This window comes from Saccostrea echinata, unplaced genomic scaffold, assembly GCF_033153115.1.
Source record: "Saccostrea echinata isolate AGI-Se365-2 ecotype Australia unplaced genomic scaffold, CSIRO_AGI_Sech_v1 ptg000001l, whole genome shotgun sequence".
Lineage (NCBI taxonomy): Eukaryota > Metazoa > Mollusca > Bivalvia > Ostreida > Ostreidae > Saccostrea > Saccostrea echinata.
Genome location: NW_026889750.1, coordinates 10,511,653 through 10,526,013, shown reverse-complemented (window position 1 = coordinate 10,526,013; position 14,361 = coordinate 10,511,653). Strand labels below are relative to the sequence as shown.

At 33.4% G+C, this 14,361-nt stretch overlaps 2 protein-coding genes across 2 annotated transcripts; both read left to right on the top strand.

Annotated features, from left to right (window-relative positions):
• Nucleotides 1-2,528: 2,528 nt before the first annotated feature.
• Nucleotides 2,529-4,395, top strand: LOC133194782 (uncharacterized). Its single transcript, XM_061330693.1, has 2 exons — nt 2,529-4,242; nt 4,370-4,395. Exons 1-2 carry the CDS (start codon nt 2,529-2,531, stop codon nt 4,393-4,395), a joined length of 1,740 nt encoding a protein of 579 aa, XP_061186677.1.
• LOC133185170 (uncharacterized) lies at nt 4,291-14,361 on the top strand. The gene is made up of 8 exons (XM_061320231.1): nt 4,291-5,448; nt 6,096-6,290; nt 6,439-6,648; nt 7,503-7,703; nt 8,820-9,169; nt 13,234-13,330; nt 13,443-13,522; nt 14,035-14,361. Exons 1-8 carry the CDS (start codon nt 4,425-4,427, stop codon nt 14,077-14,079), a joined length of 2,202 nt encoding a protein of 733 aa, XP_061176215.1. The 5' UTR covers nt 4,291-4,424; the 3' UTR covers nt 14,080-14,361.

Sequence of the window (14,361 nt, the reverse complement as noted above, 5' to 3'; positions counted from 1 at the left end):
GACAAATCTCTACAACTTAGCAAAAACGGTTAATGATATCAGATATCAAAATAGGTATGATAGGCTAGAAATTTATGTATTTTTATAAGTATTCACTAATCGTGTCTAATAAAAACTTTCAGAAGCGTGTGTGTGTGTTTGGGGGGGGGGGGGGGGATTACACCATCCATTCGTCAGGAGCCTGTGGTATCACAAGGCTTAAAATTTTATCTTTTACTGAATAAATATGATATATAGATTTAAAGACACAATTATATTTTTTATTTTTTTTTAAATCTATTTATTTTTTCTTTTTGGTTCCATTCACGACAAATAATGGCGTCACATTCGGATTACTCAGATATCATGAACGTCATAGAACAAAAAATCGACATGTTTAATAGACAAAAATCCCGGTAATGCTGCATCATTGGTCAATAAATGAAATAAAATGTCATATATAAATCCTAAACCCTTCCTCATTCTTGTCAAAAATGATCATACAGTGTAAATTTACAGCAAGTTCTCAGTAAAAGCGAAACATACCATTGCATGAATTTTCGTGTCAACATTTACTTTATTGTCATACAAATGTAATAAAGACGTTACATTGTTACCTGGATTGTGTTAAAGGGAAGGGAAATATATATGGAAATGTCTGGGGGAAATGTATAGATATCTCACGATAAGTTCCATCACTCAATGATTTACTATGGTTTTTTAATGATTAAATAATTATATTTATCTATAGTATGGATTTTACAGCAGTTACTACCATATACATGTATTGTGTGAAATGTGAAACATAACTTATTATCTTTTTTGTTAGTTTGTTTGTAAATTATGTTTATTTCATTGATTGTTTTAAAATCAAGATTAATAATAAAATATACATGTACATGCAGTCGTTTAGCCTTTTCTTGCAGTTTCCTTCAATATGAAACTTTTTAGCCAAAAGGAAATGTGGGACGAGAGTGGTCATTGCTTACAGAACGCCGATTAATTTGAATGTAATGCATCAACAAAAACAGTTATTAGAATTTACATATTTTTTCAGCACTACAACTAAAGAATGAAAAGTTTAAAAAACATTTATCTTACGGCAAGTCCTACAGGAACAAAGGTACACGTAACTATATGTAGTGTATGTGTAACTATATGTAGTGTACATGCACGGTAATATGTTGTCTTTACGTTACTTTATGTAGTGTACACGTAACTATATGTAGTGTACATTTTACTATACATGTATGTAGTGCACATGCACGGTAATACATGTATGTTGTGTTTACGTTACTATATGTAGTGTAAACGTAACTATATGTAGTGTACATGTTACTATTATGTATTGTACACGTAACTGTATTTAATGTACACGTTACTATTATGTGGTATGCACGTAAATATATGTAGAATTTTTTTTAACGGCCTTCACTAAATGTCCTTGATACTCAGTAGTCAGTAAATTCCTTGATCCATGATTTTAAACATTTAAATTAGATATTGTATTATAATTCTCAAAATAGATAGGTTTGGATAATTTTTATTAACGGTTACAATGTCACTGCCTTGTCAAGATTTACAAATCTGACCACCTTGTTGCACTAAATTACATGAGGATGCTTCCTGAATTTTGACATGGAGGGGCGAGTTGCATGTAAACAATCTTCGCTAGCCAAGGGTTTCTGATCCGCTACTGTTTTGTGAAAAGAGTAGCGGATCAGAAACCCTTGGTAAGCGAAGATGCATTAAAACAACCAAAGTTTCTACTCATTCTTGGCAAGGAGACCGAATTACCACCCAAGTCATTATGTTCTATCAACTGAACAACGTTCTAATTTTTGTGTGTAAGAAAAAAGCATGTTAGGTTAAACTAAATTCGAGTCATGAAAGAAAAGGCCCGTTATGTTACAAATTTATTCTTGTATATAATTATATTAACATGTACTTGTGAACTGATATATATTTATTTAGCTATAACTTTCCTTCCAGGATATCACCGATATAAAAAGTATGGCTATGGTCAGAAGAAAAAGAAATATAACTATGGATATAATCTATCTCGCAGCAGTCCAAGAAGACAACTTCAGTATTCAGTAAGGCCAGCAGAAGCAATTTCAAACAAAGTGAAAGTGACTTCAGCTAAAAATACATTCAGGAAAAAAGCTAACCAGCTTACAAATTTTAAGAGTAGAAATCGAATACACAGGAAAATGTTACCATTTTCTCAGAAAAATATTGAACCTGCCAAAAGAGTTATTATACCGACTTCAAAACGAGGCTATTCTAGTAAGACAACAAAGAAGTACATTTCTTTAGCACAGAGGCGGAACCTTTCAAATTCAATTTCAAAAATAAGAAATCTACACAATCTACAGAAACAAGGCAACGCATCACCTACATCTTCCTCATCTAAAAATGTCAAGAACAACCATAAGAAAGTTATCCAGAACACAAAAATTACCAAATTGACATTACCACATAAGAGCGCAGAGATCCCTTTGAAAACAAATGTAGTAAAAAATCTTGCCGTATCTACAAAGAGCAAAATGCAATCTAATTTCAAGAAATCACACTCAGAAGCAAATGTGATGAAACCCAAGAAAGCAAACCGGGGCTCCTCTAACGATTCAACGCAGCTTTTGATCTCAAATTCCAAAAACTCTCAAAGTGCTGGAAATATACCGATATATTACCTTAACTACGATTTTCAAAACGGAATTGTCGTTAGAATGCCTGTTATATATGAATATCATCTAGTGCTACCCCCTGGAATAGATAGAGCTATTCCACTGCCAAACAATAAAGGATTTCTTGTGCCTTTTTCTATTTTTGTCCAGTCTTCTGGGCGTTTCGTCTACAACCCTGCTATACTTCGTCGCCACCCCTCATTACTTTCTCACATTCGTTTGGCCAGGCAACGTGGAATTACACTTGAACCTATTCCACTCAAACGAGACACAAACACTATTCAAGAACTTTCTTCTTTCCTAAATACACGTTCCCATCGCTTCGATGATATAATATTTGAAAATAATATGGCAGCTGACCAGTTGCACAGTGTGTTTCCATTAGAAGGACAAGATCCAGCCCCTCAATTACATTTCCTTGGAAGTGGTCATGGCACCATTCAAAGTAACGCTCAAAATATAGTAAACGAAAAATTCCATTCTTTTGGAAAGATTCATAATCAAAACCGTCTTCAAACAGTAGAAAAAGGATTTATACTTCCAAATAAGATTGGACATATCAATTTGCAGAATCCCAAATCTATAACTTTAAATTCTTCTAGCATTCCCCGTCTTGACCAGGGGAAAATAAATCTTCAGCTCCAGAATGTTCGAGTCATTTCAAACAGAGATTTTCTACACAAAAAAAGTAACATAAAAAAAACCTTCCACCCAAACTGGATTCCAGATCTGGATTTATTTAGAATGATAACTAATGGTCAACCTTTTCTGGAAAATCAATTATCATTTTCCAAGTTGAAAAGTAATTTCCATAAAACAGGTAAAAGCAGCAATGTGGATCTCCACAATGTACTTTCAACCATTCCATTAGATTCCAAGTTTGATCTGAAAACTAACAATCTTGACCGTCCACTGCCAGACATTCCTGGTCCGTTATCTTTAAGAAAAGCAGCAAACAGTCAGAATCCACTTTTACAGTTTGCAGGACTCCGAAAAGGCCCAGTTATCTTTCCATCAACTAGAGCCTCGTCTGAAGGTATAACCAATACATTAAATGGATCCTTACAATTTCATAGGAATGGTATGGTTCAATATCCAGAAAATTCAGTTGCCATTCCATCTGGTGGCTTTGTCTTCAACGTAACTAAATCAATAAACGGTTCACCTACAGTTAAAAACAATCAAAGATTTCTCGATCCTGAATTGCCAAATATCATTATTCCAAATGATCCTCCACTCGATCAGCAACAAAAAGTTACCTTAAATCTTAAAGAAATGTCCGTTAGAAAGCTAATTCCTCAAGAAATGGCTGTAGCCAAGTTGAATCAAAAGCAACTTAATACATCAGAAGGAAAAGTTGGACTGAGCACATCAACAATTCTTGTAAACCCAGTTAAACTTTCCAGTTCAGATACATCAAAAACACTGAGTAATGTGGTGGATAGAGTTGGTGCAAATGTGGAATCAATTGGCGTCATTCGTCCAAGTACCTCACAAGTCCACACTTCTATAGGACATATCGGATCAAGGACATCAAAAAGCCCAGAAATATCATTTGGGAATATTGGTTCAGGTACACCAAAAACAATAGAAAATACCATTGGACATATTGGATTGGACATAAAAAGACTAGAAAACCCAATAGGGCTTGTTGGTTCAGACCTACCAAAAAGAGTACAGAGTCCATTTGGATTTGGAAGAACACCAGTTTCAGGCAACGATTTAAAAGTGTCGGTTCAAGAGACCAAACTTCAGATGCCATTCAACCCTAGAATTCAAACTAACCGTGGTCCCTTTAAGTTCAGAACATTTTTCAAAATACCTCCCAGTTTTATAAAAACTGGTTCTAGCCCGCATGGGAACAATGTAATTGGTATTGTTAAGACCAATGCTAAGGTTTATCCGATACCTATATTCCCAGGGGCCATCAGTGGAAATATAGGGGAACCTGTTAATCGACAGACAGATAGTGGATTAGATATATTTAATGGTAATGAATTTAGTGCGTTCTTGGATCCAACTACCAATCTCCCAGTCGGGTTTACTGTAAAGAAATTCGATTATGAAGTAGGCAGCGTTGTTGATCTGCTTCAAAATAATAAACCGAGGACTGTGAAGGAAAAGAAAAAGGTCGCAGTGGTGTCTAAAGAAAACAAAAGAGAGGGGAGTGGAGTACTTAAGCTCTTGGACAATGATGCCATTGTTAAAAAGATTGTAACTGTACTTCGCAGAAAGGGCCCTTTGAAACCAAATGAAAATGAGTTAGTAATTCCACCAAATATTATTGATTCAAAGAGTAGGAACAACATAATCTTGTACTTAAAGGATTTAAAAACGAGGAAGCACAACAGTACACCCAAAATTCCTTTAGATTTAATAAAACTCCTGAAAAACCCAGTTTTCGTTCGTTACATAAAGAGAACTAACCCTGTAACAAGCAACAATACAATGAACATTCCGGAGACAAACAAAGTAGGTTTGATTTTTGACAGAATTGGTGTATCTGGGGAACCTATTCAGAAGAAAAAGGAAACACTAGCATCTGAATCTAATTCCTCTCCCACCACGAAAAGCAATACCAAAGTCATGACTTCCAAATCCAAGAAAGCTAAAGCATTCCTCAACACAAAGCAAATGCCTCCAATTGTGCCGAAGAGTAGAGCTAGGGTGATCAAAAAGAATGAACCTGTAATTTCTCTTCCCCCAGTCCCAGTTCTGAAGTTTGATAGTATTTTAGACCTAAAGCAACGGAAACCGCTAAAAATGAATCTTACCAAAGGTAATTCTTTTAGATTTTAGCCAATATTTATCATTTTATCAATATTTCCATATTTATTAAGTAAATGTAAAAATATCCATTTACAATTTATATAAATGGAGGTTTATTTCTTTTGTATTTCATTTTTAATTAAAGTCTTTGCAAATTTCATCATATATTAGTAGACAGTTTAACAAATTGGCAATGCAAATAAATTCGATCTACTCATTGAAATTTTGAAAGAAAATGACGTTCTGGTAGGAAATTGTAAAAATTATACATTTCCAATTAAAAACTAGTGAGGGCTCTACATGTACATGTAGGTCTTAAAGATGTATTTGGGTTTATGTTTACTTTATTTATTTGATTTATACGGCAGTAGGGCGCATGAAGGTTTTTCCAGGTGCATTCATAAAACTAGAATACAGCGTGCCATTTACAAGCAATAAATACCGGGCTAGTGGGACAATCCTGATTGATTAATCATTAAAGATGACCATAAAGAAATCGTTTCACGTTTTTCCACAAGAAAAACTCAAAAGTTATCTTAATTTAGAGTATAGTAAAATACTTTTAAAAACTCTGCAAATTCCTGGGGGGGGGGGGTCCTGCCCCCCCCCCTTTAGATCCAGGCATGCAGTTATGAATTATTGATATTCCCATTTCAGAGATATGTAGAGGCTGTACACTAGATGGGGGGTTAGGATACGCTAACCATCCCAGTCGCTGTGATCGCTTTGTCGTCTGCTACCCGGGAGAGGGCGGGAATCTTGTTCCAATAGAACAAGAGTGTGCCTATGGTTTGTTCTGGAGTCAAACTGCTTTAACTTGTCGGCTGCCTAAAGATGTGCTTTGCCCTTATGGTGAGTTATGAAGAATGAAATAAATTGATGTTTATTTCTTTAAAGCTAAAATAAAACTTTGAATACGACTATATTAGAACATTTAATAAGACACGGAACGTAATATTGAAACAATAGTCATAATTAAGTATATATTGCAAATTTAAAGATAAATGCCGCAAAAGTGCCGAGAAACGTCAATACCCCCACGAAGGAAATTGCAAGGCTTTCTGGGAGTGTCGTGACGGATATTCTGTCCCCCAGTGTTGTCCCTCGGGAATGGCATTCAGGGAGGGGAAGGGATGTGTGAAAAATGTCGGATTTTGCAAAAGCAGGTGCCCCATTGGCGAGAGTGAAATACAGCCAGTATTTTGGCAAGGTAATAATTCATCTTTTTTACTGGGCGTTATTGGACATTCTGTCAATTTGATAACTTATTCCTTTTCTTATCCCTGATGAATGCCCTTTGTAAACGGTTTTATAAAAGCAAAAATATGATAGTTTGTAATATCTCAAGATTTATATGCCTTTTTATAAGAATCGCCTCGCAGTAAATCATGATAGTTTGATGATTATTTTTTCAGGAAATTTTATGATGCCTATTAGGGGTTTGTTATTACTTAATATGTTTTACTCACTAAGTGTTCATAATAAACAAAAATACAATGTATTTATCTACCTGTATAACGTGCCTCTGTATAATTATGTCAGTTTAACTAAAACCCACTATGTAACACCCATTTTTACACTTGTATGTGCACAAACAGCAAATCATTAATATAAGAATAATTTCACATACGGTACCCAGTATATACATGTACTTATTAAAGATGTTTTATTTATTTTTCACAGATCTTGTATTTAAATTGATATATAAATAATCAAGGAAAGTAATATTTGATATTATTTAATACTAGATACTATGTGAAGTGTTTCTGTCGTTTCTCCTCTTGATCCTAGGATCATGGATACTGCATTATACTTTTAAATTTACATGTAATGTCTGTAAGCGTCTTTACCTTGATTAGTTTATACATGGCTAACATTATAACATTAATATACAATATGCTTTTAAAAACATAACGCAGTAACTATAATGAAAATACACATTTCTTGAAAGCGAATATGCTCCTATATTGAATGAATAATCTTTTCGGGAATATGAGGATTCTGTAAATGCAGTGTACGAAAAAAAATGCATATTGCTGATTTAAAAGTGTGATGAAATTCTAGGTGAATGCGACAAACGTGCAGTTCCAGGAAGTCCGGACAAATTCGAGCGCCATGTGTATTTCCAATCAAATCCAGGTGTTGCCGGGCGGATCCAGCAGGAGTGGATGGTCCAGCAGTGTTCACCAGGCACGGAATTCCGGCCTGAGGTCTGTGACTGTCGGGCCTCAGAAACATTGACAAATCTTTTACTTGGAAAACGAGGTAATTAAATAAATTAATTAAATTCAAATAAAAATACAGTACGAATTTGTGTCTATCTATGAATAGGCATGAAATACAAAGTATGACTGTTTGAATATATTTCGTAGAAATCGCAGGCAGTCTGGCAGGGAAACACTTTCTTCTTAAACTTATAAAATACACATATACATGTATAGGCTGTTGTAATCGGGAAGCAATTTTAAGGAATATTTCGCAGGAGCTTAAGGCATTTTTCATGACCCACTCTTTGCCATATACATGAACATATTCGGTGGTATTCGCCCACGCTTGTGCTCCTCTGTCATTACAATGAACAGATTATTATCTTTCATCGGATAGTCTATTCTGTTCATCAAAAGTTATTGCAGAGCACTATTAAAGATGATGAATTGATGGTAGACCTGTCCGGATTCACGTGTCGTTCCACACAGCAATAGCTCAATTCGTGATTCTTTGGTTGCGGTCTAAACCAGTGTGGTTTTCAGTCCAAACCATTTTTTCGTTCCAAGTGAGACCCGAAGCATCCCACACTAAATTATTAGCATAATTACCAGCATTTTTATGCAAATTTATACTGTGGAACAGAGTCTAGGTATATAAAAAACAAATTTAAAAACAAAATGCCGTTTCTCTCAGGATGCTTCACTGAACTCTGTGTATTATACGAATTGAATTTTTATAAACCTGTATTGATAAAACCAGGGACCTATATTTTTGTTAGTCCATGTGTATAGTCCCAGATAACACTGTTCGATCTTTGCTCGGAAATGCTTTGCACATATCGGAGATAAACATCGATTTATTAGCCGGTACATGTAGCTCTCCTAGTACAGTGGACTTTTTATTGTAATAAAAAAATGAAAAACAAACGTACTGCTTTGCTCATTTTCAATAATTTTTGATAAATTGAGCATCTGATTTTAAAAAGTATACGTATATAAATTGAGAATAGGAACCCACGATTTTTTGTACATGTATGTCACTATGCTATCGTGCAAAAAAAAAATTACATAGAAAACTTAATTTGAAAGAAAATAATTACAATTATAGACTATTGGTCTTCAACGTAGTCAGTATTTGAATAGAATTAACAAATACAGGTCTATTATCTTGCAGTTTGTTCCCCTGATGTGTACTTACCGTTCACGCACGGCTTGAGTGACGAGTCCATTGCCAGAACACATGTCCGTGCCGACAACGTTACCATGACAACCAGCGGCACAGCATGCTTCAGTGGGCAATCCGTATTGGCAATGGCTAGGTTTGCCAATATGGACCTTGGTTCATATCTTTACGTAAAAATAAGATATCGGCATGTATTATCTAATCCAAAGAACGAAGTACTCCTCTACAATGGCGACTGTGAAAGGAAGCCATCTTTGATTCTGGGCAGTACTGCGGATGGAAACTTTGTTTCTGTTTTGTCAACTACTGGAGAGATGCACACAATTAATGTTAAATCCCCGGTAAGTCTGCAAAGGTGTAGCGACTGCATGAAATGTATAACTTTTTGATTATGCAGATGTAAACTTACAACATATTTAAGCTTTCACCATGTCAAAAGGAAAACATATATGCTGACCATTTTCTATTCAGAGTTGTCTTCTGCTACGCTCCCAACACCGCTGTCAACGCTCGTTGTACAAGATTCTTGTACAAGTTTTAAAAATTGAATATGTAGAACTCAAGTCATAAAAAATTAATGTAGCTTTCAATAAAGATGATATTTTATCATTTATTTTAAAACTATCACCCCTTGGAACGATTTATTTTCTCGTTTATTAAGGAACTGTTTTTCGGAGTAAAAAATTAAAAACGTAAAAAAAATCCTTTAAGGGGACGATAGATTGAGAATAAGTCCTTTTATTGATAAATAAAAAACTTTTTAAATATAATTTTTTACCTTATACTATTTTTCCAAGAATCTTGTATACCAAGCGTTGACAGAGGTGGGAGCGTAGCGGGAACGACAACTCTCGATAGAGAATGTATGCTGACCAGTACATTTAATTGCTGATCTTAAGAATATATATATATATATATATATATATATATATATATATATATATATATATATATATATATATATATATATATATATATATATGTGTGTGTGTGTGTGTGTGTGTGTGTGTGTGTGTGTATAAACTGGTAAATAACGATGCACCTATGCAGCTATTTTTTTTTAAATGCAAAGACAAGGTCACTGGTAGCCTATAACTTGTGTTTATTATTATAGGAAAACTTTGTGTTGTGTGTGTGTTTAAAAAAGTCAGCAGTGTTGCTGAAAATTAAAGTAACTATTTCTGTTCTCTTTAATTAGCTTTATTTAACTCATCACTTTTGAAAAATGAGGTGTTATCTTAAAAATGAGTATCTTTCAGTGTATTATTTCTTAGTGTACACTTATCAAACCCTCCGGGCAGAGGAGCGAAAAGTTTGAAAATAAAAGAACGTGCAAAGAATTAAATTAGAAGCAGACTCGAAAATCTACCCAAAAAATTATAATAAATATTAGATAAATAAAATGGAAAAAAGGACTTTTGATTATCAATTTGTTAAAGTACAGTTATATATAGCTGTGATTCTTAAGGGCATTTCTTTATATTTAGTCAGTTGCTTCTCAAAATTAATTTTAAATATACATGTATATATATGTAAAAGCGAATGATGGAAGAAGTTTTTTTTTCATAATTTAGGTCCATAATGACATTGTATATGCAGGAATTACTTGATACTGAGGGTGCGGGAGAGTGAAAACTTGCATATTTACATATTTCTCTACCGTCTAGAGAAAAGCGGGGGGGGGGGGGGGGGAGTAAGATGGACCTCCTTAATACAGAGTTTTGTCGGCACAAATACAAATTTATTTTGAAATTCATATATGACGAAATCCATACTCTAAATCCTTATGTATGTGAAGATGTCAACAGGATTGTGTATATATTTAAAGCATAGCCGTTCCCCATCTAATTTCTTAATGACAAAAGAATAAGTCTGTATATGTCGACCCCTTTATAAAGGGGTGGAACTATTAGGCATTCTTTTGGTATAGTAATAAAAGTAAAAATGCAATAAGTGAGTATGAGAGTGACTGCATTGGCAAGTTATGAACAGCTAAGCTTTGAATCCACTTGCCCCCCCCCCCCCCCTTTCGGGATAAACTTGTCAGCAATGAGACAAGATCGATAGATCGTACATGTAGATAGCAAAAGAATTCACTTGAAGATTTCTTTTTTTTTCTTTTTTTCTTTTTTTTTTTGTAATTTTACTTATTTATTTTTTTATTTTTGTATAAGAGGTGGACAAATTAAACAATAAATAGAATAACCCAAAGACTGATCGAAAAAATTGATGCACACATGTTGACAGTATTGTAATAAATGACTACATATACATGTAGTCATTTATTCTTATTGAGGTTTAAGTTAAAACACATTGTAAAAATGCTTAACCCGGGGTATGTTTCTTTAAATTCTTATTAAATGCCTATTATGCATAGATATGATATTTTTGTAGCAATTATTGTTCCAAAATACCTTATCTTAAACGTGAGTATTTATTTGCATCGTATGCCCTTGAGCCAGCACGATTTATTACGCTTCCTAGTCCGTGTGACGTTATAAAGCTACGTAATATAATAATGTGTATTCATGCATGCAATAATCAAACATATTGTAGTATGACAATCTGATGTTAAAATAATATACACATGATGACCCAATCTGATGAACATCAGCTGTTCTGATACGATTAGTTGCTTCGTAAGCTGTATGCTAAGGGGAGGAAAATATTTGAGTATATTGGAGTTATCTCTCGTTTGCGTCTCCATGTGTATGGGAGGTAACTCAATCTCGAACTTGATTTCCAGAGTTTTGGGGATTTTATTTATTTTTCTTGAAAAAAATGAAGATTTAATTAAAAATCATGAAAAGATAACGAGTAGATTAAATTTCTTAATGTCTTATAAATGTTTTCGAAAAGAAAACTGAAAAATAATGCATCTAATAAATTGAAAAATAATTATGAAAATATTACATTGAAAAATTAGAAAAGTTCAAAGCATACACGAATTACCAGTATATAAGATGATCAGATACAAATACCAAACATAACCGTTGTTCGAAAGGGTACTCTATTCTAATCTCTCTAGAAGGCAATTAAAGAATTGCCACTTACATAAGGTATAAGGAAAACTATCTCGCAAGTTGCTCTGAGTCTGGCAAGTTTAAGGTTGAGTGGTTTTGGACAGGAAGTCAAAAATGTGGTTTAAAAAATAAATCAGACATCATACGGACTGAATGTATTTACAATTTTACATATATATCTTATTTAAATCTATGTGGTGATAAATGACTTAAAAAGATTTGTATCAAAATTTCAACACCTTACTGCCTAGTCACCTTGACTTCTAGAATTTTGAATGAGGGTCCCAAAGCCATGGTCTGGACAAGATTTTTCTCTCTGACATGACGATCGTATGTTACATTTACAGGTATCTTTGAATACATCAAAATTATTATTCTCCACATTTCTTTCATATTTTGAGAACTAGAAATCTCAATAAGGATAATACTAATATTTTGAGTTCATTATTATAGAAATAATTACTTGTACATTTTTTTACCTCAATATGAGCAACAGGGACTAATTACCTAAAATTTAAAAAAAAATCGTGTGCTATCGGCCCCTCTGATATGAGCAGCTAAGGGTAGTCTAGAAACAATCATTTTCGAATTTTCAAACATACGATTACGAATAATAAAATTTCTTCTAGTAGAGTCTTGAATATCCTCTTAACCAATGTTTTCATGTCAACGAATGTAAATGATGAATGTGCATAGTTTCCTAGTACCTGATTTTATTTTGAGACGGAAACGCAAAATAAAACATTATTTACTTATATTATCTTGATTCAAATTTTATACTTGGTAAGTCATGGGTGTAATGTAATTTTGTATCTTAATTCAGATGGCTGGTTTCTAGATGCCGACGCTATCTTAATTCGATCATCAAGGAATTATAAAGTACTTTGTAATTTGGTTTTATAAGGGGTCATTTAAAATTTGGATATTAGTAACATCATTTTTAATCATATTGAGAAAATTTACTTTGATGGTTTCTTAGTAAGACAGGGTAAATTCTTGCGAAAATATTTACACTTATGAAATAGAATATTTTTGGGTAATGAGGTTGAAATGAGAATCATTCTGCCGTCTGTCTACATTTAGTCGTTGCAACTACTATATTGAAATCGTTTTTTTAATTCTTATGATAACAGCTGCATGTAAAAAATCCAAAATGTGCAATTAATATGCATCTCAAATATACAATTTAGCGAAATATGTCTTAGATATTTGTTCTTTAATGAAATCATTTTCACAAATTTGCGTGATTGGGTGTGAGGGAATGGGGGATAGGAAAGTGCAGGTGATGGGGGCACCTCCAAAAGTCTCGGAAGTTTTGTTTTATATTTCTATATTTTGCCCCATTCTCCTATGCCTTTGACAGAACTCTTTTTTTTTTTAAGATTCCAGCAATAGAATGGAGAAGAGTTGCCCTGGTAATAGATAACGGTAATATCAAATTGACGTCAGATTCACAGACGGCAGAAAAGAATGCAGTTGGTGAGTTCATGCATAAACTTTGAAAAATTAAAAGACATTCTGTATAATTGCAGCGACTGTATAAAATTATGCAATAATATAAAAGTACGAAATATTGAAATTTTTATTACAGGCGTGGTAGAGCGTGCTCAATGCGGTATGAAAATCGGATGGGGAGAGGGATATGAACATTTTAATGGCTGCATCGATGACGTAAGGAGACCGATTTTATATGCATGTAGTTTATCACGGATTGTGCCCTAGAGGGTTCTTGAAAAAGAAAGATAATCATTTACTACGTTGTGTTATAAGATGCTAGTGAATTAAAATGCCACTAAATATGGCTTTTAAATTAGTTGGTAGTTTGTCTAGAATATAAAATATATCTAGGTCATGATAACCTTAATTTTTGAATTAAGATCAATTTATACCATATCATCTTTAGCTCTCTAGTATATAAAAATCTTTGGCCGAATTTTATTTCCCAGAAAGCTACAGTTCTGCAGCTACAGTACATCAACAGGGTTGAACACTTAACATTAAAATATAGATCTACATCCTATTTTTATCTGCAAAAATTAATTTTAAGAGCTTTTGCTCAATCCCATTGTATATATTTATTACAATAAATATATTATGTTCAAATCAAATTAAATATCTTCTCTTTGTTACACATCATGTTGAGTGTCAAAAATATACAATGTATTTTATTCTTTTGTTTACAGTTTACCTTGTACAGATGTAAACCAGACAGACCAATCGGCAGCTAGGACCTCTCAGTGTAATAGCCTCAAAGAAATCCATCCCCATCTTCATTGATACCAAGTGAAATTAAATTCGCTGAAAATTTATATATTTGAAACATTATTTATTTTTGTACCTAATTCATTGTCAGTATTTTTGTAGAACCTAACAAACATGTGTACATTTACGCAGTTGTACATGATTTTCATGACGTTATAATATACATTGTATGTTGGATTCTGAAGTATTATGTAAATATAAAGTTAGGGAGTTTAGCCAATGAACAGAACTTTATGGTTGTATTTAAA